We start from the raw sequence: 21,754 nt of genomic DNA, 5'->3' as shown, positions 1-21,754 counted from the left end.
CTGAAGTGAAAGAACAGTTAATTGCCTTACAGAAACTGTGGCTCATTGAGATGTGTTGTCCACACAGATTCCACTCTAGGTGTGTACCTGAACCATGCATGAGAGATTGGAATCTTTTGAACAGCAACGTCTGCTGGGGCAATGCCGTGTCTTGGAAGACCTTGGGGCCACCATAGTTGTCACATGAGGGGCAGTTGTAGAAACCTGGTGACTTAGAATCTGCCATTACAGGAGAGATACCTCCCAGTATGGGAGGTGAGAGTGGTGTGTGAAGACTTAACTGTCTATTTAAAAACTCTCCTTTTTTTTGGATTAAATACGCTAATAAGCAGAGAACTCAGCAGAGTTCTAAAACAAACTATGCAAAAAGAAAAGATTTAATTAAGCAAGTTGCATTCCAGGATTTTTGGTGTGCTGTAGCAGTGTCCACATGGAATGTTACTTTGTGGCAATCTGCTGCGCTGTAGATTCAGAGTAATTTGTCATGGAGACAAGCCCTAACACTCATTTCTTCACTCTGGCCTTCCCATTATGCACACACAGCTAAAAAACAGAAAACACCCTTTTAGGGAAGGAATGAAGAGGAAATTTCAAATGACTGATGCTATCTCCTTATTCATAACTCTGGAAGGTGTCAAATTTCACGGTGATATGCACAGTTTAAGAATCTAAAAACAGGAGAACAGAACAGCAGACCGGGGCATCTCCCTCCCCTTTTTCTAATCCAATTAGAAATCTCATGGCTGATTCAGTGCTGTGGGAACACACAACACTTTTCTACCACAAAAGATAGAATTATTTTTGGTACTGCTACTAAAAACTCATCTTTCTTTAGGGAGAATTTTAATTTCATTCAGATTTCAGGCCAACTTTTCATACCCCAAGTCTAAGCTATTAGCTTATTTTTGCCTTTAATTGCTTTCTGATCCCACTCTTGCACTGAGCTCCACACAAGCAGATCCTTATATCTGCACAGAGCTCCACTGAGTACAGAAACTAGTATATGAGTGTAAGGTTTCAGGATTGGGGCCTCTGCAAAAAACTGAGCTTTTGATCTGCAATATATTGCTACTAAACTACCAGCTGATAATTGACCTCCCTATTTAGAACTATCAGAAAAATCTTGAGAGGGGACCACTACTCCATATCAAGTATGGTTTCAAGTTTAGCAAGTGCAACGGATGAGACCAGTGTTGATGCTGTCCCATTTTCTATGGATGAATAAAGGATATCACCTCCCTTCCACGCATTGGCACAGTTGAAGCCCTGAGATGGGTCTATTTATCACTGCCTCACAAATTTTATCTTTAATAAGAGACAATTTCTGGCACTTATCTTAATGTAAAAATCTAGTTTAAAGGTTCTAAGTATTTCTTCATAATCAATTGAACTACTTTTACCTTTAGGTGCCTAGTACTGCTTCCATAAACACATGTTTAAAAAGTTCCTATTATAGTAACAATGTTTTAGATGAGAGAATGAATGAATAATCTTTCTATTAAAGCACTGTGTAATACCATATATTAAGGATACTACATAAAATATATGTATATTTTCTATTTGCACATTTTTATTGTATATGCATCACAACTTTGCAATCTTTACCAAGAAAAGTTATGCATCCTAAAAGAAGGCTTCCAATAAATTTACTAAGAGTGACCTAACAGCATTTTTGAGAGCTAATGTACAATGGACTCTTAAATACAGTATAAAATAATATTTTGCATTGTATACCATCTTTCATCAAAGAACCCAAAGCACTTTATCAACAGTTAAACTAACAACAGGCAGGTAAGTAATAAAATAACTACTTTACAGGTGAGGAAACTCAGGGACAGAAAAGGTAAGTGTATTGCCCAGCATCACACAATGAGTAAGATGACAGAACTCCCTTTTCTAAGTGCTCAGCTGACACACTACCTATATAGTTCTAAAATCTATAAAATATAAAATATCACTTTCTCAAGTTTTAATTGCAGAAAAACATCTATGGTAAAGTTATGCTAAAATAGGAAGATTACCTCACGATGATTTAGAAGTCTTTCCAAATCTGCTGCCATTTGATTCTTGACACGCAGCAAAGATGTCTTTTCTTTATTTAAAAGGCTGGTAGAAAAGAGGATAGGAAATACAGTAATAGCAACGGATAATCTCTTCTAATCTTGTCTGGTTGAAACATGCATTTTTAAGACTAAATACTGGAAACAATGAATGTGCTCAAGCAATTGTATAAAATAATCCTTTATTCAAAAATTGTAGGTTGTTAATGCATCTGAAAAGATAGGTATTTGTGAATGCTTGCTTTAATCAAATAACAGAACTGAAGATCACTGATTCATTTACATACAACACCACAGTAAAACAAAACTGATTTGATTTAAAGTGTGATTCTTCTCTTTAGAAGTGGCATCACAGAATTCTATTTTTATTGCGTCAGTTACTTCTAGATAATTTTTTCTCCATTTTACAAGCAAAAATAGATTTGTTTACCCCTAGTCCTCAAACCTGAACCTGAGGTATTCTCTCATTCTTATGCATCAACACCAGTAGAAAGGTTTGGCAAACCATATTAAACCCTCACTCTCTGCTGTGTAATTTTTTGCCTCCACTGGATTTGTGCTGGTGTAACTGACGGCTATGTAATTGGATTTTTAAAAATAATTCTGCTGATGATGCATAAGAAGGAATAGAGTCCAACTTGCACTCTCCTAGCTTTATGGTCTCTGCAGAAGTAGTAAAAAAATTATTTTTGCCACATATTATTTACTACTATAGTAGCACCCACAATCTCAGGTTTATCTTGAACACATGTATAACTTAGGAACAATGGGATGTATCAAAGACCCAGTGTCATGCTTAATTTTAATTGTCCTTCCTTTTGTTATCTTACATCACAGTATTAACTTGTAAAACAATTTTTCTCTCCAAATTCTGATTCTAGGCAGCTACTCTTCTAGTATAATTAAATGTATTTCCATATTCAGCTTTTGTGTCAGACTCCAAGAATAAATGCCAGATTGTCAGACTCGTAAGATTTGTATATGCTGTTGCCCAATTTTGTTTCCATAGTCCCAAGAATTCAGAAAAAGGGGACTGATGTCAGCATCACATGACCAAACCAAATAATCTTCACAACAGGTTAAACTTGAAATCAACACCACAGTAAAATGATTAGTCATATAGCAGTAAAAACAGGTTATGAAACTCAGAAGCAGTCTAAGAAGGAAACACATCATAAACTGAATGGAATTATTTAGATATGATTCAAGCACACCAAATGTTTAATGTTCAGAGTATAAATTTTATAGAAATGATCAATCTACTGCATCATACCTTTTTTAAAAATGGCCATATACCTATGGCTTTTTCCATTTTAGAATAGCAACATCGATTTTGGATTTGGGTACTTCCTGGGAATTAACAACCTGTTCAAGTAAATAGCCCTTGACTGAGCTTTAGAGCCACCAGCTCCTTCCAGGCAGTCATTATTTTCCCAGGAAGTGTCCTGCAATTTGATTCATACTGCTTGAGCTATATTTTCAAAGCCTCACTACATTTTAAACTATTTTAATTATATATTTTTAATTTAGGCAGTACTTTTATCCTCTGTCATTTTTAACACATACTGAAGCTGCCAGACTCAGTGTTCTTTCTATATGCATGTCTTGTTACTCAGTGATACTTCAGTTTTTCTTGGACTTACATATTTTATAAACAGCAGAAACCAAGCTTTCAAAGTTGGAGTTCTTATGCATGACTCACAAACTTAAAGAAACCACAACATAAAGTTCCTTGTATACTTTATACAGTATATTGCACAAGAGTATACTTCATTGTTAATTATTAGTCAGAAGCTCATGTCTGAAGTTCAGTTTCATCTGCTGAATAAAATATATTCCAGTTATACTGCTTCTTTCCCTTTTGAATCAACACACCATGATTACTCCATAAAGTGAAGCTATAACATTGTTCTAATTTTTGCTTATGAGCAAATTTAAGGATGAAACTATGCTGTTTTGTTTAGTTTTGTTAACTCAGGACTTTTCTACACTACCAAATTAAGTTGACATAAGTTAGGTCAACCTACAGCAACCAGGAGGGCGGCTGGGGCTCGGGCTCCTCTTACCCAGCTCCTCAATTCCTCACCGGGGAGGCAGCCAGCTCAGGCTGTCCCTCCGCCCCTGCTCAATCCCTAACTGGGAGGTGGCAGCGGCTGTCAATTCCAGTGGTGGGGCTCCAGATTGTGAGCCCTGTGCAAGGCTGACAGCCAACAGGTTATGTAACTAATGCATTTCCTTAACTACATCGATCTAAGCGTTACGCCTTTTGAAGAGATGGAGTTATTAGGTTGATGTAGTGGGCAACTTGTGTAGTCCCAGATGACTGGAAAAAGGCAGATATAGTGCCTATCTTTAAAAAAGGGAAGAAGGAGAATCTGGGGAACTACAGACCAGTCAGCCTAACCTCAGTCCCTGGAAAACTCATGGAGCAGGTCCTCAAGGAATCTGTTTTGAAGCACTTGGAGGAGAGAGAGGTGATCAGGACAGTCAACATGGATTCACAAAGGGCAAGTCATGCCTGACCAAACTGACTGCCTTCTATGATGAGATAACTAGCTGTTATGGAGCTAGGCTGTTCTCAGTGGTGGCAGATGACAGAACAAGGAGCAATGGTCTCAAGTTGCTTGTGAGTCACCTGATTGGAATGGGGAAAGTCCAGGTTGGATATTAGGAAAAACTATTTCACTAGGAGGGTGGTGAAGCACTGGAATGGGTTACCTAGAGAGATGATGGAGTCTCCATTCTTGGAGGTTTTTAAGGCCCAGCTTGACAAAGCCCTGGCTGGGATGATTTAGTTGGGTTGGTCCTGCTTTGAGCAGGGTGCTGGACTAGATGACCTGCTGAAGTCTCTTCCATCCTAATCCTCTACGATTCTATGACTTCCATTGGTGGGAGTACCATTCTAATGTAGACACTTACATAGGGTACGTCCAGACTACCGCAGTATCGGCAGGGTAGCGATCAATTTATCGGGAATCGATATATCGCATCTCATCTAGACGTGATATATCAATCCCCAAACGTGCTCCTCGTCGACTCCGGAACTCCACTGGAGTGAGTGGCAGCAGTGGAGTCGACGAGGGAGCCACGGACATCGATCCCAACCATGAGGACGGGAGGTAAGCCGGAATAGATACGACTGACTTCAGCTACGGTATTCCCATAGCTGAAGTTGTGTACCTTACATCGACACCCCTCCTAGTGTAGACCAGGCCATAGTTACATTGACGTAAACTGGCTTATGGTTACGATGACCTAACTCTAGTGTAGATCTGGCCTCAGTCTTCAGTCATTACTGTGAATACAGAATTATCAGAAAGTGCCAGTTTCCAGATTTAGAACAGCTTTGTTCTTGGTGTTCATCCATTGTTGGAGTAAAGGGAAAAAAATGTGCATGCTACTGCAAATATAGCAGATAAGATACACACACATTAGTGGAAAAGTGGAGCTATCAGAGACAATTTTATTAACATGCATACTGGTAACTACCAAATAATATCAGAGAGCAGGAAGTCCTTCCAAAGTCAATTTTGGGAAGCAGCTTATTTTTCTTCATTACCATTAACAAAGGTCCTGACTTGGCACTCCAAATCACAGCATCCAACATGCCAATAATCTCTGCATCCCAGCTGGAAAAAGCTCTAAATCTTGGGCTAAGAGATCAAGATTGCACATGGCCAAACTTTCATCAGTGCTAGTGGTTTCTTTCTAATCTGCTTGAGGACAATTACCTTAGCTCCCAAATCCCCTAGAACTGGGAGGCCACAAACCCTCATCAGCCAATGAATTAAGTTTTAACATATTTATTTAGTCTTCTGTCAAGGAATATTTGCCACTAATAGACACTAGGAAAAGGTTTCAATGCATCCCCACTGCAAATACCAAAAATCCCAATCTGAGATAAGAGTGCATGTCCATCAGAAAGACATCAACTCTGATGTCAGAAAGGAGCACACTAACCCTTAGCAGTCTCAACAACCAATCATTTATTTGATGGTTATTACCATGAATTCCTGGGCAACACTGCTTTATTAATTTAGATGGAATAAACAGGCCCAAAGAGTCAAAGGTGTTAACATAACCCTGAAACTGTCCAACATTAAAGTTTTAAACAACAATTGGAGTTTGGTATACAAAAATGTCTATTTAGCACCATGCAAACCCACTGTTAAAAAGTTTTCTAACCTTTTACTAGAAGTACGGAAAACAAAAAGGAAAAACAATGAAAGCATTGGAATGTAAAGTATTAAATCAGGCTTTCATTTTAATAATATCCTTTGGTCCCTCTGCCTTTAACTGGAGAGAGTCCTCAGAAGAAAAATAAAGAACTGTTATTCACCTTCTCGTAACTGTTCTTTGAGATGTGTTATTCAAGTACATTCCAATCAGGTGTGCGTGCGCCGCATGCATGCCAGCTGGAAGATTTTCCCCTAGCAGTGTCCATAGCGTCGGTCTGGGCGCTCCCTAGACCTGCACTTTCATGGTGCCCAATACAGAGCCCTGCCAACCCTCCACCTCCTCAGTTCCTTCTTGCCGGCTGCCCCAACAGAGGGGTAGGAGGGTGAGTATTGGAATGGACATAAACAACACATCTCGAAGAGCAGCAGTTACGAGAAGGTGAGTAATTGTTTTTTCTTCTTCAAGTGCTTGTTCATGTCCATTCCAATCAGGTGACCCACAAGCCAAAGTTCAGGAGGTGGAGTCAGAGTCATCCACTGACTGGAGCACAGTTCGTCCGAAGGCCACATCGTCTTTGGCCTGCTGAGTGATCGCACAGTGCATAGTGAAAGTATGTATAGAGAACCACACTGCTGCCCTGCAGAATTCCTGTGTGGAGAACTGTGCCAGGAATGCTGCTGAGGTGACCTGAGCCCTGGTGGAGTGCATGGTGATCGGTGGAGCGGGCACCTTCACCAAGTGTAGCACTCCCGAATGTATGACGTGATCCATGATAAGATATGCTGCGATGACATAGGAAGGCCTTTCACTCTATCAGCCACCACCACAAATAACTGGACAGACTTTCAGAACAGCTTCGACCTCTCGATGTAGAAGGCTAGCGCTCTGCGGACTTCCAATGAGTGAAGCCTCTGCTCCTTTCCACTGGAATGCGGCTTAGGATAGAACACTGGGAGGAAGATGTCCTGGTTGACGTGAAACTGGGAGATGACCTTTGGGAGAAAGGCTAGGTGAGATCTGAGCTGAACATCGTCCTAATGGAATACCGTGTAAGGAAGCTCTGCTGTAAGGGCCCTGAGCTCCAATACTCTCCCAGCTGAAGTTATTGTCACCAGAAACATCACCATGTAAGAGAGAGAAAGCAGGGAGCATATCGCCAGTGGTTCAAATGGTGGTCCCGTAAATCTGGAAAGGACTAGATTGAGGTCCCAAGCTGGGATACGCTGTCGTACTTGTGGGTATAGTCTGTCGAGACCTTTAAGGAAATGGCTGACCATTGGATTCGCGAAGACTGAGTAGCCCCCTGCGCCTGGATGGAAGGTGCAGATGGCTGCCAAGTGAACTCTTACTGACGACATGGACAGTGCCTGTTGCTTAAGATGGAGGAGATAGTCCAGTATAAATTGCACCAAGGCAAGTATCGGAGACTGATGGTGCTGCTCTGACCAGATCTACTTGGCCAGGTATGTCTCCCTTGTGGAGGGCTTGTCTGACTTGATCAGAGCAGGACAGCTCCACAGCATTCAGCCATAGAGCTGCCATGCTGTGAGATGGAGCGACTTGAATTCGGATGTTGGAGGCAGCTGTGATCCTGTGTGATTAGGTCCCGGACAAGTGGTGGGGTGACCAGAGTTGCCATGGACATTTCAAGGAGTGATGTGTATCAGTGCTGGTGTGGCCAGGCTGGAGCTATCAATATCATTAGGGCTCGGTGTGGACAAAGCTCTGAACAAAGGACTGAATGACCCATCCAAGCTAGGATGTTTGTACTCCAGAGACTTGATTGATTTAAAATCAGCAGTAATCTCATCAAGCCTTAAACAAGCCTGAACTAAGAACTTTGCAACTGTTGTACGTATCTGAGTCCATTTAACCAATTTTAACTTTCATCTATATTTCTCTCTTTTGTGAATAAGCCTTTAGATTTCAGGTTATACAGGACTGGCAACAGTGTGATTTGTGGGTAAGATCGGACTTGTATATTGACCTGGGTCTGGGGTTGGTCCTTTGGGATTGAGAGAACCATTTTTTTTTCTTTTACTGGGGTATTGATTTTAATAACCATTCATCCCCATAAGGAGTGGTGCTGGTGGTGATACTGGGAAACTGGAGTGTCTGACAGAATTGCTTGTATGACTTCTGGTTAGCTAGTGGGGTAAAACCGAAGTCCTCTCTGTTTGGCTGGTTTAGTATGCCTTAGAAGAGAAGGACCTTCAGTCTTCAGCTGTTTCTGCCCTGCTCTAAGCAATTTGTCCAGAATTGATACTCTCCGTAGTGTCCCCCAAAGGTCGCATTGTTACACTAGGTCCCTGCGGATCTTGAGGAGCACCTTGTGAACAAGAGAAACCAGCAGGAACGCGTATAGGAGGCGGCCTCCTCACAGAAATACGAACATATCTGCTATGGATCCTGGGTTGTGACTCAGGAAGGAACAGAATAGGTGACAATTCCTGTTGTGGCGTGTGGCAAATGTCTATTTGAGGAAAGCACCAGTGTTGGAAGATTGAGCTCCCTATGTCTGGCCACAGAGACCACTCATGGCCATGAAAAGACCTGCTGAGACTGTCCACCAGCTAGTTCTGTATCCCAGGGAAGTATTAATGCTTGCTGGTGTATCGAGTGCTCTACACAAGTCCCATGGCATGAGGGCTTCCCAGCACAGGGGAGAGGAACATGCATCCCTGTTTGTCGATATAAAACATTGCCGAGGTGTTGTCCGTGAAGACTGATATACTTCTCCCTGATATATGGACTCCAAAAGCCTGGCACGCCAGAAGCACCGCTCTCAGTTCTCTGACACTGATATGCAGAGTGAGCTCTGCCTGAGACAAGAGGCCTTGTGTCCTGATGTCTCCCAAATGTCCACCGCATCCCAGATCTGATGCATCTGTCACTAATGAGAGGGACAGCTGGGGGCTGGTGTATGGGACCTTTGCACAAACTACCTGTGGGTCGAGTGACCACAGGAGGGAGTCTAGTATCGAGCAAGGCAGAGTTATGACGCTGTCCAAAGCATCCCGAGCTGGTCGATATATTGACACTAACCATGACTGGAGTGGGCAAAGCCTGAGCCTGGTGTGCTGTACTACATAGGTAAAAGTGGCCATGTGCCCCAGAAGCTTCAGGCAATTCCTTGCTGTAGTGGTGTGGAACTGCCTGAGACCCCATCTGGCTTCTGGGAGGTATGCCCTGGCTTGAGTTGAGTCTAGCACTGCCTCTATGAACTCTATTCTCTGCCCTGAGGACAGTATTGATGGGACCTCATTTAGGAGGAGACCCAGTCGTCAAACGTCCTTCTGATGAAGGTGACCTGTGCTTCCACTTGAGATCTGGAGTGGCCCTTTGATCAGCCAGTCGTTGAGATATGGGAACACCTCTACCTGCCGCTTGTGCAGGAACGCCGCCACGACTGCCATGCACTTGGTGAACACCCAAGGTGCTGCTGACAGGCCAAATCGAAAAACAGTAAACTGACAGTGGCTGTTGTTCACAACAAACCTGAGATATCTTCTGTGAGGTGGGATTATCAGTACGTGAAAGTACGTATCCTTCAAGTCCATGCTGGAGGTACTGATGCTGTAGCCACCAGAGGTGCCGTTGATGGGAGGGTTGGTGCCGTGGAGCTGTAGGGACAACAGCGGTTGGTGGCGTCTGTGGGGGGACAAAGGATGCCAAGAACATTGATGCCGACCTGGGCCTTAGGCCCTGGATCTGTCCCTGGCTCTGATGATATGCCCAGGGTGTCCAAAAGGGCCACTGTATCGAAGGCTGCCACTGTGGAGCCCATGGTGCTGGGTAGGTTTGGTGGTCGTGGCAGGATTTGGACCTCCTGCTCCTGATCCTATTGGAGTGATAAGACTCTGCCTCCAACTCCAAGTAGGAGTACCACGGAGGAGTGGTACTCTGGGCTGCCGGAGAACAGTGCCAAGAGATTCGGAACCAGTGTGGCTCCCCTGCGTGGGTGGACCGTGCTGGGGAGAGGTGTGCCGGAGATGGGGATCAGCGCACCTTCATCACTGGGTTTGCCCCTTGATTGAAACTGGGGCCACACAGTCACCAGCGACTTCTCTCTCCTCTATGGGGAGGATGGCACCATGAGGCGTATAAGGTCCTTGGCTGCTTTGAATGCCTCTGGCGTCGAGGGGAGTGGGAGATGATTACCTTGGAGGTCCGGGGACCATTGAGGGTTTGGAGTGAACTGAGCCCCAGACAAGGCAGGAGTCAACAAGACTCCGAAAGGTTGGAGAGACGAGGTGGCCTGGCTCGAAATGTGTTCAATGCCGCAGGTCCCCTGGTCTTTAGAGCGGGAGAGCGACCCCTATCTGGCCTTTTCTTCTTCTGTGGTACCAGGGACTGAGAACGGTGCCAGACAGAAGAGGGTTTCTTATGGGCGGAGCCGTGGCAGTACCGTGAGTCCTTAGGGTCCTTCCTTGGTGCTGGCTTGTGCACCGTCAGTGCACTGCAGACTGACAAGTGCTCAGTATGTGTTCTGCAGACCCCACGTCGGATTGTGGTTGGAGTGCTGTTTCCGTTACCAGAATCTTGAACCTTTGATCCCAATCTTTAAGGGTCTTAGGGCAAAATCCCTTGCAGATCCTGCACTTGTCCTTTTGGTGGCTCTCCCCAAGGCACCATAGACAAGCAGAGTGCGGGTCACTCTTCGGCACAAATGTGCCACAGTCCTCACACAGTTTGAAGCCTGGGGATCGGGGCCTACCCCAGAGCCAGGGAAAACGTTGTGTGGGGGGAACCCCAAGAATCACAACAACTGACCATGACTAATAACTAACAAACTATTTACAGCTATATAACAATGAAGACTGAAGTGGACACTGCCGAAAGCACTTGCAATGCAACAGCGACAGTATTCCAGCTAGCCATCACTGGCGGTAAAAGGAACTGAGGGAGTGAGGGGCTGGCAGGACCCTATATTGGGCGCCATGAAGGCGCTACTCCAGGAGCTGTTCAGGCCGACCCTACGGATGCTGCTAAGGGAAAAATCTTCCGGCTGAAAAATCTTCCGGTTGGTGTGCACGCAGCACGCATACACCGGATTGGATGGACACAAACAAGCACTCAAAGAAGACCATTGTTTGACAAGTCACTTAGATGGTATTAAAGATGATAATAATGCTCCTTTTTGGGGAAAATAAAGACGTTAGCTGAGATGGGCTGGAGCGGTTGTTATTGCTGTTGTTAAATCCAATCCCATTTGCTAAGGGGGGAGGGAAGGGAGGAGGGGAAACCGAGAAACACACACACAAAAGGAGAGAGAAAAGGACAGTAAAGAAAGAAATTGCAGCTCCTGTCTCTGGTGTTGACTTTCACTTGCAACCTCACTGCTGGAAAAACACAGGCCCAGCCACTCTGAGACCTGGCAACTTGTACCAGCATTAGGCTGTTTAGGACATTGCCTTTAGTTGCCTCTCTGGTCACAGGCTTCACTGAAGCGTTGCAAAATATGCAATCTTAGTTGGCTACACAAGACTCTTATTAGACAAAAGGCAAAGTAGAGAGACGGAAAGAAAAGAATAATGTGGGTAAGGAAAAAGGACACATGGGGAGTGGGTGAGTCGAAGTTTCACATCCCAAGTGGTGACTGGGATTTAGCCAAAGCCAGTGGAAGTATCATCTGAGTCCCCCTCTCTGGCCCAGTCTGGTCAAAACATCTCTCAGGAGTGGAACAAAGAAGATCTGGGTGTCCCAGGAAACAGTGGATATGGTAGCCATGGTGCCATGCAGAAAAATGTGATGGCATGCAAACAGCCCTCCTGGAAGACATACAGCTGGGCAATTTGCAGTTGCTGGCAACAGTCACACATCACCTTGACATGGCTGAGCACTGTTTCTGGGCCCAGGAAACAAGCACTGACTGGTGAGACCACACCGTTATGCATCTATGGAATGATAAGCAGTGGCTGAAGAACTTTTGAATGTATACAGCCACTTTCCAGAAACTGTGTGAAGAGTTTTCCCCAGCCATGATGTGCAGCAATATTAAAATGAGAGCCCAGTGGAGAAGCGAGTGGCGATTTGTTTGTGGAAGCTTGCAATGCCAGACTGCTACCAGTCAGTGGAGCGTCAATTTGGAGTGACTAATCTACCCTGGGATCTGTTGTGATGCAAGTTTGCAGGGCCATCAACAGACTTCTGCTACGAAGGGTAGTGACTCTGGGGAACATGCAGGAAATAGTGGATGGTTTTGCCGTGATGGAGTTCCCTAACTGTGGTGGGGCAATAGCCGGAACACAAATCCCTATCTTGGCACCAGATCACCTTGTGAAGGAGTACCTAAACTGAAAGGGGTACTTCTCAATGGTGTTGCAAGCACTGGTGAATCACAGGTCGGGAAAGGTGCATGACGCGGGCAGAGACTTTGTTTCCAGACTGCAAAATAACCATTGGTGATGTTGAAATGCCAATGATGAGCCTTCATCCTTAAGGTCTACTTTGCAGTTAGAGTGTGCAAAGTAGACATAAGGGCGGGGAGAGTCAATGATCTGACTCAAAAACTCTAAGAAGAGTATAATTTCTTTCCCAATCATTCCAATGGGTTATTAAGCCTGAAGTCTAGTTATTATAATTAAAATGTCAATATTAATTATTTCACTGGTAACCACTACAAATGTCTGAGACATGGGAAAAGCTTTTAGCCAATGTGATCATTTAATTAGATAAATATTATCTCCATTTTACAGATAAAACCATGCAGGATCAAAAATCAGTTTTTCCAGGCTTCCTGTCTATGTCAGACTGACTGGGAGTGAGAATCATTCCTGCTTGTTGAGGTAGAACAGTGCTGTTATGTTGTCTGTAAGCACTTACTCTACGTGGTTCGTGCTGAGCCAAAAGAGATTTTCATGGGACCCAAGCTATTAGGTAGACTCTAATGTTTATATGGCATTTGGCTTTCCCATGTTCCAATGATCACGAACTGTCTGCTCTCAGAAATGAGCTCCTCAACCAAGATTGGAGGCATCTGTGATAACTACCGGTGATAAGAGATGCAGATTGAAAAAAGACTCCCTTAAGTACATTGCCCTTTTATATCCACCACTTGAGAGACTTTTGGACTTTCAGGATAACAGTCAAAAATGCAATCATGCTGTGCATGCAGTCACACCCAGATTTTAATGGTTTCATCCACATTTGTGCATAAATGTCACATATGTGAAAGAGGCCATGAGGCTTGTCATCAGTATGAAAAAAAGCACATTCATTTTTGAGGTTTCTGTTTCATGAAGGGGTTGGGAAAATGTCAAAAAAACCCTTTCCTCTGGAAGGAAAATATTGACTTCTATTGAGTCAAAGATATCCCCAATGAAAGATGTGGGATATCACCTTTCACTGGGGATATCTGGGAAGGTTTTCTCTCCAATTTATCTGCACATCTAGAGTTTGAAACAGATGGTTCCTCTTCAAGTGGTTATAGACGTGCATTCCACTCAACTGTACTTTCTTTCCAGAGATTCCTCCAAATCAAACAACTATCCATGTGTGGATACATATTCATTCCCTGTCATGTAAGGTGGTATGCTGCCACTAAAGCCAAATACCAGTTCTGTACTCCCAGTGCTGTATAGTCTGAAGGGGAAAACTTTTATTGACAGTGGTTGTTTCACAGTGGTGTGAACGTATGCATCTCTTAAGTAGTTACTGTTTAACTACTGAATAGTTAATGTTTTAACTTTGCTTCATAAATGAATTCTGGGCCTTTCTTTTATTTATGCCTCAGATTGTACCTCTCCCAGCTCATAGGACAGTCCATAACATAAACTCTCCGGCTACAAACTACTTCCCTGATTCCATATGAAGTCTGGTTTGTTCCTCTCTGCTCCTATGACCTTCCTCTTCTTCCCACCATCTCTCCCCAACTCCAAACTCCTCTTTAAATCCAACTCTTTCCCTATTGCCTCTCTCCAGCTCTATGAGACTGCGGGAAAACCTGGATGTGAGAACTGCAGCATATAAAACTGATTTAGAAAGCGATGCAGTGGCAAAGTCTCAAATGTTATGACACTAATACTATTTTCTAAGTTGGGATGCAGATAAATATAAAAATGATACACACAAAATGTTTTGGTATTTACCTGACATCTTTCTCAAGTTGTGTAATATGTTCTTTCTGTAAATTTATCTGAGAATCTCTCTGTTGTACAGACTCAATGAGGTACTTGTATGGCTGTTGTACTTGACTCAACAAAGAATTGGCTCTGTGAAGCTGACAAAAGAAAAAAAATGTATTTATTTAAAAATGATGAAGTAGTACAACACATTATGATCATAGAAAAGGGATAATCTGACGGTAAAAACATGCAACCCCCTCAAACCATGGTGCCAATTCCCTTTCATCTACAACTGCTCCTCTCCTCTAATTCGATTCTAGATCCATTTGAATCTGGCTTCTGAACTCTATACTCCACTGAAAGTGTTGTCGACAGAATTTTTAATGGACTCCTACTGTTCAAATCTCAGGGTCTTTTCTCCACTTCATCTTCCTAAATATCTTGGCTGTCTTCGACACCACTGACACACTCCTCTTCTTGAGCACTTGTCTGCCCTGGCTTTCATGACTCCATTGTCTGTATTCAGTTTCATTTGGTGGGGTCCTCAAGAGCTCTATCTTTTTTCCTTTCCTTTTCTCTCTCTAAGCCCCATCTTTGGGTGATCTTATCTGCAAACATGGCTTCAACTATCATATTTATATTGATGACTCCTCTCTTCCCTCCCATTTGTTTTATCCATCTATTGTGCTTTTCTTATCTTCTAAGATTGCAAAACTTTTTGGGATGAGTAATGCTTTTTATTAAATGCATGTGTACAGCACCTAGCACAATGACATAATTATTGATTAGGGCTTCAAGATGCTACCTCAATACAAATAAATAATATAATAGATCATGTCACACACAAATAGTCAAAAATTCCAAGCAAGTTGTTGGTGATAGGTGTGTCTCAGGTGGAAAATTAGCATAGGAAAGTATTCAGGAATCACACATCAGTCCGTCTATATTTTTCCAATGGTTGCATTTCAGGTTAATCCATGAAATACTAACACCTACATCTTGTGGTTTTCTTCTTTATAGTTAAAACATTTTATAAAAACAAAATCCCCGTTTCACAAAGTTAATTTTTCTAGTTTAGTTTAATAAATTGTAGTGTATATTACAGCAAACAGATTTTTCTGTTTGTAACTAAAATGCTAAATTAGAAACTATAATTGATGAACAGTCTTTCATTCTAAATATTTACTCACTAAATTTCTGAATCCCACAATATTCAAACATTTTAAGACTTCTGAAGCAGAAGATGATAGGAGAAAAGCCCATCTGCAGGCTTTCAATACAATTTATTGAAGGTATATCATTACAATAAAGCTTTTGTACCATATATCTGCATGAATTGTCTTTTTTTATTAATATGGTCCAACAGCTGGTTATACGACTGGATCATTATTATACTGCAATAGTTCACCTATAGCCATGATTTATAATCACAATATAGTAGTAAAATGTAAGTTAATTCATATGGTCTATTTGGAAAAGTACTACAATCAATACTATAGTAAAAATCATGTGAGATACCTTTATAAAAGTGATACTAGAATATTTCGCTAGTCCTTGGTAGCATCTAGTAGAGATACTGGGCATAACTCTATATTGCCTTTGCACCTTGGATAGTCATTCAACATGCAAACAAAGTACAAAACATTACTGCTCTGATTTGGTAGCATTTTACACCAACTTTGCATGAGCGTGAATAACTGCACAAAGTGCAAGGCAATTGAAAATCAGACCCACTTTACATTTTAATGATGAATTCATGATAATTCAGAGTTCAGCACTAGAAAAGTCTCCAATAATACTGTAGTTATCAGAGTTTCCTACCCCATAATACCGCCCTGCCTTCACTAGACAATTGAATCATGTTTGAACATTAATATGACACAGGACATATCATGCCCTGGTTTACTCTGACTGGCCATTCATAGCCAGTACTGTCAGATAACTTTCCACTATCATGTTTAGACATGATACATATTTTAATTAAGACAAGCCCCTTGTGTCTCAATTTGCTTTGGCAAATGAGGGACCCATAATTCACCAATGGAGCAGATGACAGGAGGTGGCAATGGTTTTGAGCTGTACTGGTGGTAAATTGCAGGTCCTAAATTTGTCAGAGCAGAGAGGCTTATAAGTCTTAACATCTCTTAAATGTGCAAAGAATCCATTAAGAGACTTTTCATTTCTGACTACACTTTTGTGAATAAACACAAAAAGTAAATCCTTTGTAGGTTAATTTTAAATGGTCATAAATTTTAAATTAATTTCTACAGACATATAACTTGGAGCAAGAGACACTAAGTATGGATTTATTACAGGGTGATCACTTACAAGTATGTTTTCCTTTTGCTATCTTATGAAACTGATTTGCTAAAATAACACAGCTATTTATACAGTGTTTTACATTTTCAAAGTGGCATTCAAACATTAACTGAAGTGCATTCCCATACTTCTTTCAAATATAAAAATATTGCATTTACCAACTTTTTTCTGTGTGACTAGTCTTTCTTTCAACCTCTATGTATCAGCTTTCAATGTAGAAAATTCATTTCATTTTGTTTACATGTACGATGTCAAGTACAGCCTTCAAATTCCCCATTATAAGATATTGTTAGAAAGATGGAAGGCCTAAATTTTTAAGTCTAAAGGTAAAAACCTAAATCCATATCTAGTCAGCTGAATTAGAAGCCTGATTGTCAGGGATCATAAGTAACCACCACTCCCATTAAAGTTAATCCACTACCCAACTCCTACTAGTCCCCGCCCTGGTGTAGGAAGCATTATGCCAAATGGAGATTGTTAGAGCAGAGTATTCACCGGCCATTGCCACCTCTAACTTCTGTCACATCCCCTAGTCAACACAGTTGTTCTATGGAAGATAGAGTCTCACACACAGAGGGAATGCTCATTTAACACACCTGTGTAGCCCTTGTATGTTGCAGGAGCAACGCAAAGGGACCATATCATGGGTCAAGATCTGGCTCATTAATTTTAAGGGAATTGTTTTAATTTACTGCCACAGACACAAGTGAAAAGTATTTCATTTCTGAGATATAGACTATATCATTTGATCTTAACTCATTTTTGGCCCCTAATCTACGGTTTTATCTTTCGGTTGTATTCCTATTAGTCCTTCCCTTTTCAGATCCTTTGTGGTTTCCCTGTTTACTGTTTATCCTTGCTGCTATTCTTTGGTTTACTGTATTAACTTTTATAGTTTTTGACAGAAGTGTAATAAACAAATTATCCCTCAAACTTTTTTAAAATTCCTCCATAGTTTTTGAATGTTAAATCAAATTCCCAATATTAATATCAAGTTGTAATAACATACTACTCTCTTCTCACATTTACTAAAATTAGCACACATTCAAAATATCATCTGATTTTGTTTGACTGCGCAACAGCTTTTATGTACTCCAGATGATATTTTAGATATTTTTGTAATTTATTAATTTAGCCAATGTTTCAGGTAATTGCTGCATATTTTAAACCTACCACTGTTAAGCCTCAAATCTGTTAAAAGTTATCATTTATTGCTACATACATTTCCATTTTATCTCCCACAAAGTCAAACAAGTTTCCAATTGCTTTTCCTTTCAGTTATCTTTAAATGCTGTAGCTGTGCTTCCTAATATATATGAAAATACATAAGTAAAAAGTGTCAGTCAGTAATAAAAGTTATTTTAGCAATATGGTATTACGAAAAATATATTCTGTAACAATGCTAAGAAAAACATGTTCCCATTTACATTAGCCTGCCATTCTTCACCTTTGAAAGGCAAACAGCGCTGTTATGGTTTTATTTTTAGACGTATCCATATACTAAAAAAGCACACCTACTTTAATAATGATTGCGATGTAACAGAAAAATGCAACAAAAATAATACTCAAATATAACTTAAAAGTGCAACAGTACAATTTTATATGATCCATTACATTGAATATTAAAATTTCTTCTGATGATTACATTTTTGCTAATTTAGTAAAAATGATATCAGTCTTTGTTCTTACTCTACAACCATTACTTAATAGGAGTGCGAACACAGAGCAAGTTTAAACAAGCATAATATAGTTTTAAACAAATAAATAGTTTTAAATTTCATACTGTCTCATGTCAGTTACAATCAAATACTTCTTTTTTTTTTTGTTATAGGTTCTCTTTCAAGTATCTATTACAAGAATCTTTCCAAACACACTCTCTGCTGCAGTGTAGACATACCCTAAGAGGCACAGCACAGAACTCACAGACTAAGAAGCAATAAGAGAAAGGTATTTTTAAGCAACATTTGTGCCTTTCTGATTGTGAGCTGTTCTGGAGATCAGTGCAATCTCCAATGCACCACAAGTAGCCCTCCAGGGGCTGTCTACGGTAAAGCCTGTCCCCAGTCATGTTGTCACATTTTCTGCAACACTGTATATTGCAGCCTTATCCGCACACCAGAGCTAGCGAGGTAGTCCTGGAATGTAGCCTGCTGCTGTCTCCCTCAGTTCCTGCCCTGAAGGGAATCTGGCTAGTTCAGGGGTTTTTAGAACCCTTTATACCACGCCAGCCCCTTTACCTAGCATACAGGCAGGGGTCAGAGCCCAGAGAAAATGCTAGCCTTTTAATTTTCACTGGTGTGTTTATATCAGTGTTGTTCCACTAGCACAACACACACATGCAGAGTAAGCCAGACCTTTGGAAAGAAACATAGATAAACAGCACACAGTATACAACCTAAGTATTCACAATCATGAGTCATGCTCCCAAAAATCTTGAATGGCTTAAAATTAATGAGATCTGAAAATTAACACACTGAGTTTTTATTTGCCTTCTGGCATTGACACATTAGGGTCGTATTATCAAGCCTTCCTCAACAACCTTGAGGGCCTAAAACTTTACTTTTTTAAAAATATATGAATGTTTCACAGAAATGACCAGATTCCTGCACCTGTGGCTTTAAGAACACTAGTTATCCCAAGACTCATGATAAGTTGCAATCGTTGGCAACACTCCAGTGCAAGTTACTTTTTACATTTTTATATTGGTGCAGCACATCAACAGTAACAATTGGCACCACATCCATCTGCACTGGTGTAGCTACATTGTGCAAAAAAATCTCAGTTTGTTCATCTCATGAAAGCAACTGACTTAGTATATTTATTTTTAAAAAGTATAATACTAAAACTATCTAGTGGAACTTGAAACTCTGAAAATCTCTGGAAGAACTAATGAGAAAAAAAAACCGATTAATGTACATGAACTAGACTAACAAATACAATAGCATGGTTCCCAGAATAGTATAAAGGAACTCACAGAACCTTTACCAGGTAGGAAACAAACCATTCCTGTTTTAGTCCCTGAAAAAAATGAAGGATTATGGAACTAAAGACAGTGCTAATGTTACATGACATGACTTGCATTACAAGTGATTACAAAATCATTCTCCAAAGAAGTGTGGACTGAATACCAACACCAGCTACTTTACTGTCAAATCTTGGTGCATGTAGACATATAGACTGCTGCCTGACCATTTTTTTGTGAGCCAAGGAATACCCTTTTAATGGCCAGATACAGACAGTTCTAACAGAATGAACTTTAACTGAAAAGGGAGAAGTTTTTCTAGTTAGTTTATAAAATTCTTGGATAGAGGAAACAATCCACATTTGCCAAAGATGACAGAGGCCAGCTGTCTCATTTTTTTTCTGCTTACCCCCTCCCCCCCGAACCTTATTTCCTTAAGAAACTAGTCCTACTTAAATAATATTTTACGACTTTCCTACGATCTAGGGAATGCACAATAATCTTCTCTTATTCCCATTTGGAAAAAAAAACACAAGGCGGGGGAATAGCTATTTCCATTCTGTAGAGAAATTCCAAGTTCACTTTAGAAGGAAAAAAAAAGAGAGAGATCGAATACCTTTAATCAATTGATGAGTAATCAGAAATAAAGCTTGATATCCACTAGCCTCTTTCGAAGCCTAAGAAATGTCAAAGAGTCTTTTTATTAAGATGACAAAATGAGTCTTCATATAACAGCTGCAATAGAGATCCATTTAAAGTTTGGAATATTAATCTTAACTTGCAGGGCGGCCTGTCAAATGGAATACAGAACACAGGAACTGCCATATCAAATTAAACCAATCTAATCCAGCTCCATTTTGTTCAGTATTCAGTCCCTGACAGAGTCTAGCACAGGAAGTTTCAGAAGGTGTAAAACAACATAATGAAGAATTATTCATTAATATACGTATAGGCTAGTTTCTAACTCCACACAATCAATAGTTTTTGCCCCAAAGAATAAAGGTTGATATTCCTCACATTTTCACGTTGCATCTGATGATCTTAGCGATCATGAAAATGTCTAATCCTTCTTTGAATTCAGCTACACTCCTGCCTTAAATAAAGATTTCTGAAGTTTAATTATATGCTATAATTGTAGTTCAGATTGTTACTTTCAATATGCATTACCTTGCCCTTGTCAACATTCAGTTTCATCTGCCTTCATGTTGCCGAGTTGCTTATTTTTGCTCCATTTGTCAGAATCATCTGGAGACCTAACTATTATCAACAACTGAGGAACTATCACTGAGGTTTGTCCACTAGAACAGAGGGATGTGTGAGAACTGTATTTTGATGAGTGGTAGATGTGGAAGCAGAAGACTTACCTGGCAAGGGAACATACAGTGAGGAACACCAGAAAATAAACTACCAAAAAAAGGAAGGACCAGAAATATTAAATTTAAATGTGGTCAAAGTAAAGAATACTGGAGATCCTAAGGAAGGTTGAGAAGTAAACTTTTCATATAGGAGCTCTGCTTTGCCTACATGTCAGAAGAAAAAACCATGGGGACTTACAGGCTCAGGTGTGCATAGCCAGGGATAGCTCTAGGTTTTTGCTGCCACAAGCAAAAAAAAACAAATAAAAGAAGTGCTGCCAGTGAAGCAAAAAAAAAAAAGCCGGAGTGCTACCCCTTGAAAAGTGCCGCCCCAAGCATATGTTTGGAACACTGGTGCCTAGAGCCGGCCCTGTGCATAACAGTCCTCAACTCCAAGACTGAGAGCTCCAATACTGGTTCCATTTCACTTGAGCAAGAATGGCAACCATATGTTTTAATTACTGCACACCAGTCCTGATCTAGAAAAATCTTACACATGTTTAACTTTAAACATGTAAGTAGTCTCAATGAGTTCAACAGTACTACTAATATGCTTAAAGTTAACTAGTCTCTGCAAGATTGGGGCTATACTTCATTAAATTGAAAACTGCGAATTTCAAGTGTTCTTTTTAGCATATGAAAGGGTGAATGTGAATCAGAAAAAAACAGATTAACAATAAAAAAAATTCAAAATATTTTTTCTAGTTACAGATTAAGACATAGAGGGCTTAACTAGTTTCTCATTTCTTTATGATGCTACCACTCATTCTCTACTGGTTTCTTGGAAACAAACACTGCAGAGGTAAATATGAA

General features: G+C 40.8%; 1 protein-coding gene across 1 annotated transcript in view; it reads right to left on the bottom strand.

Annotated features, from left to right (window-relative positions):
* PIBF1 (progesterone immunomodulatory binding factor 1) overlaps positions 1–21,754 on the bottom strand; it is a 195,693-nt gene that overhangs the window by 23,886 nt on the left and 150,053 nt on the right. The window contains 2 exon segments of the mRNA XM_030566449.1: positions 2,022–2,106; positions 14,330–14,460. Coding sequence (XP_030422309.1) covers positions 2,022–2,106; positions 14,330–14,460 — 216 coding nt within the window.

This window comes from Gopherus evgoodei, chromosome 1, assembly GCF_007399415.2.
Source record: "Gopherus evgoodei ecotype Sinaloan lineage chromosome 1, rGopEvg1_v1.p, whole genome shotgun sequence".
Lineage (NCBI taxonomy): Eukaryota > Metazoa > Chordata > Testudines > Testudinidae > Gopherus > Gopherus evgoodei.
This window is presented reverse-complemented; position numbering and strand designations above follow the sequence as displayed.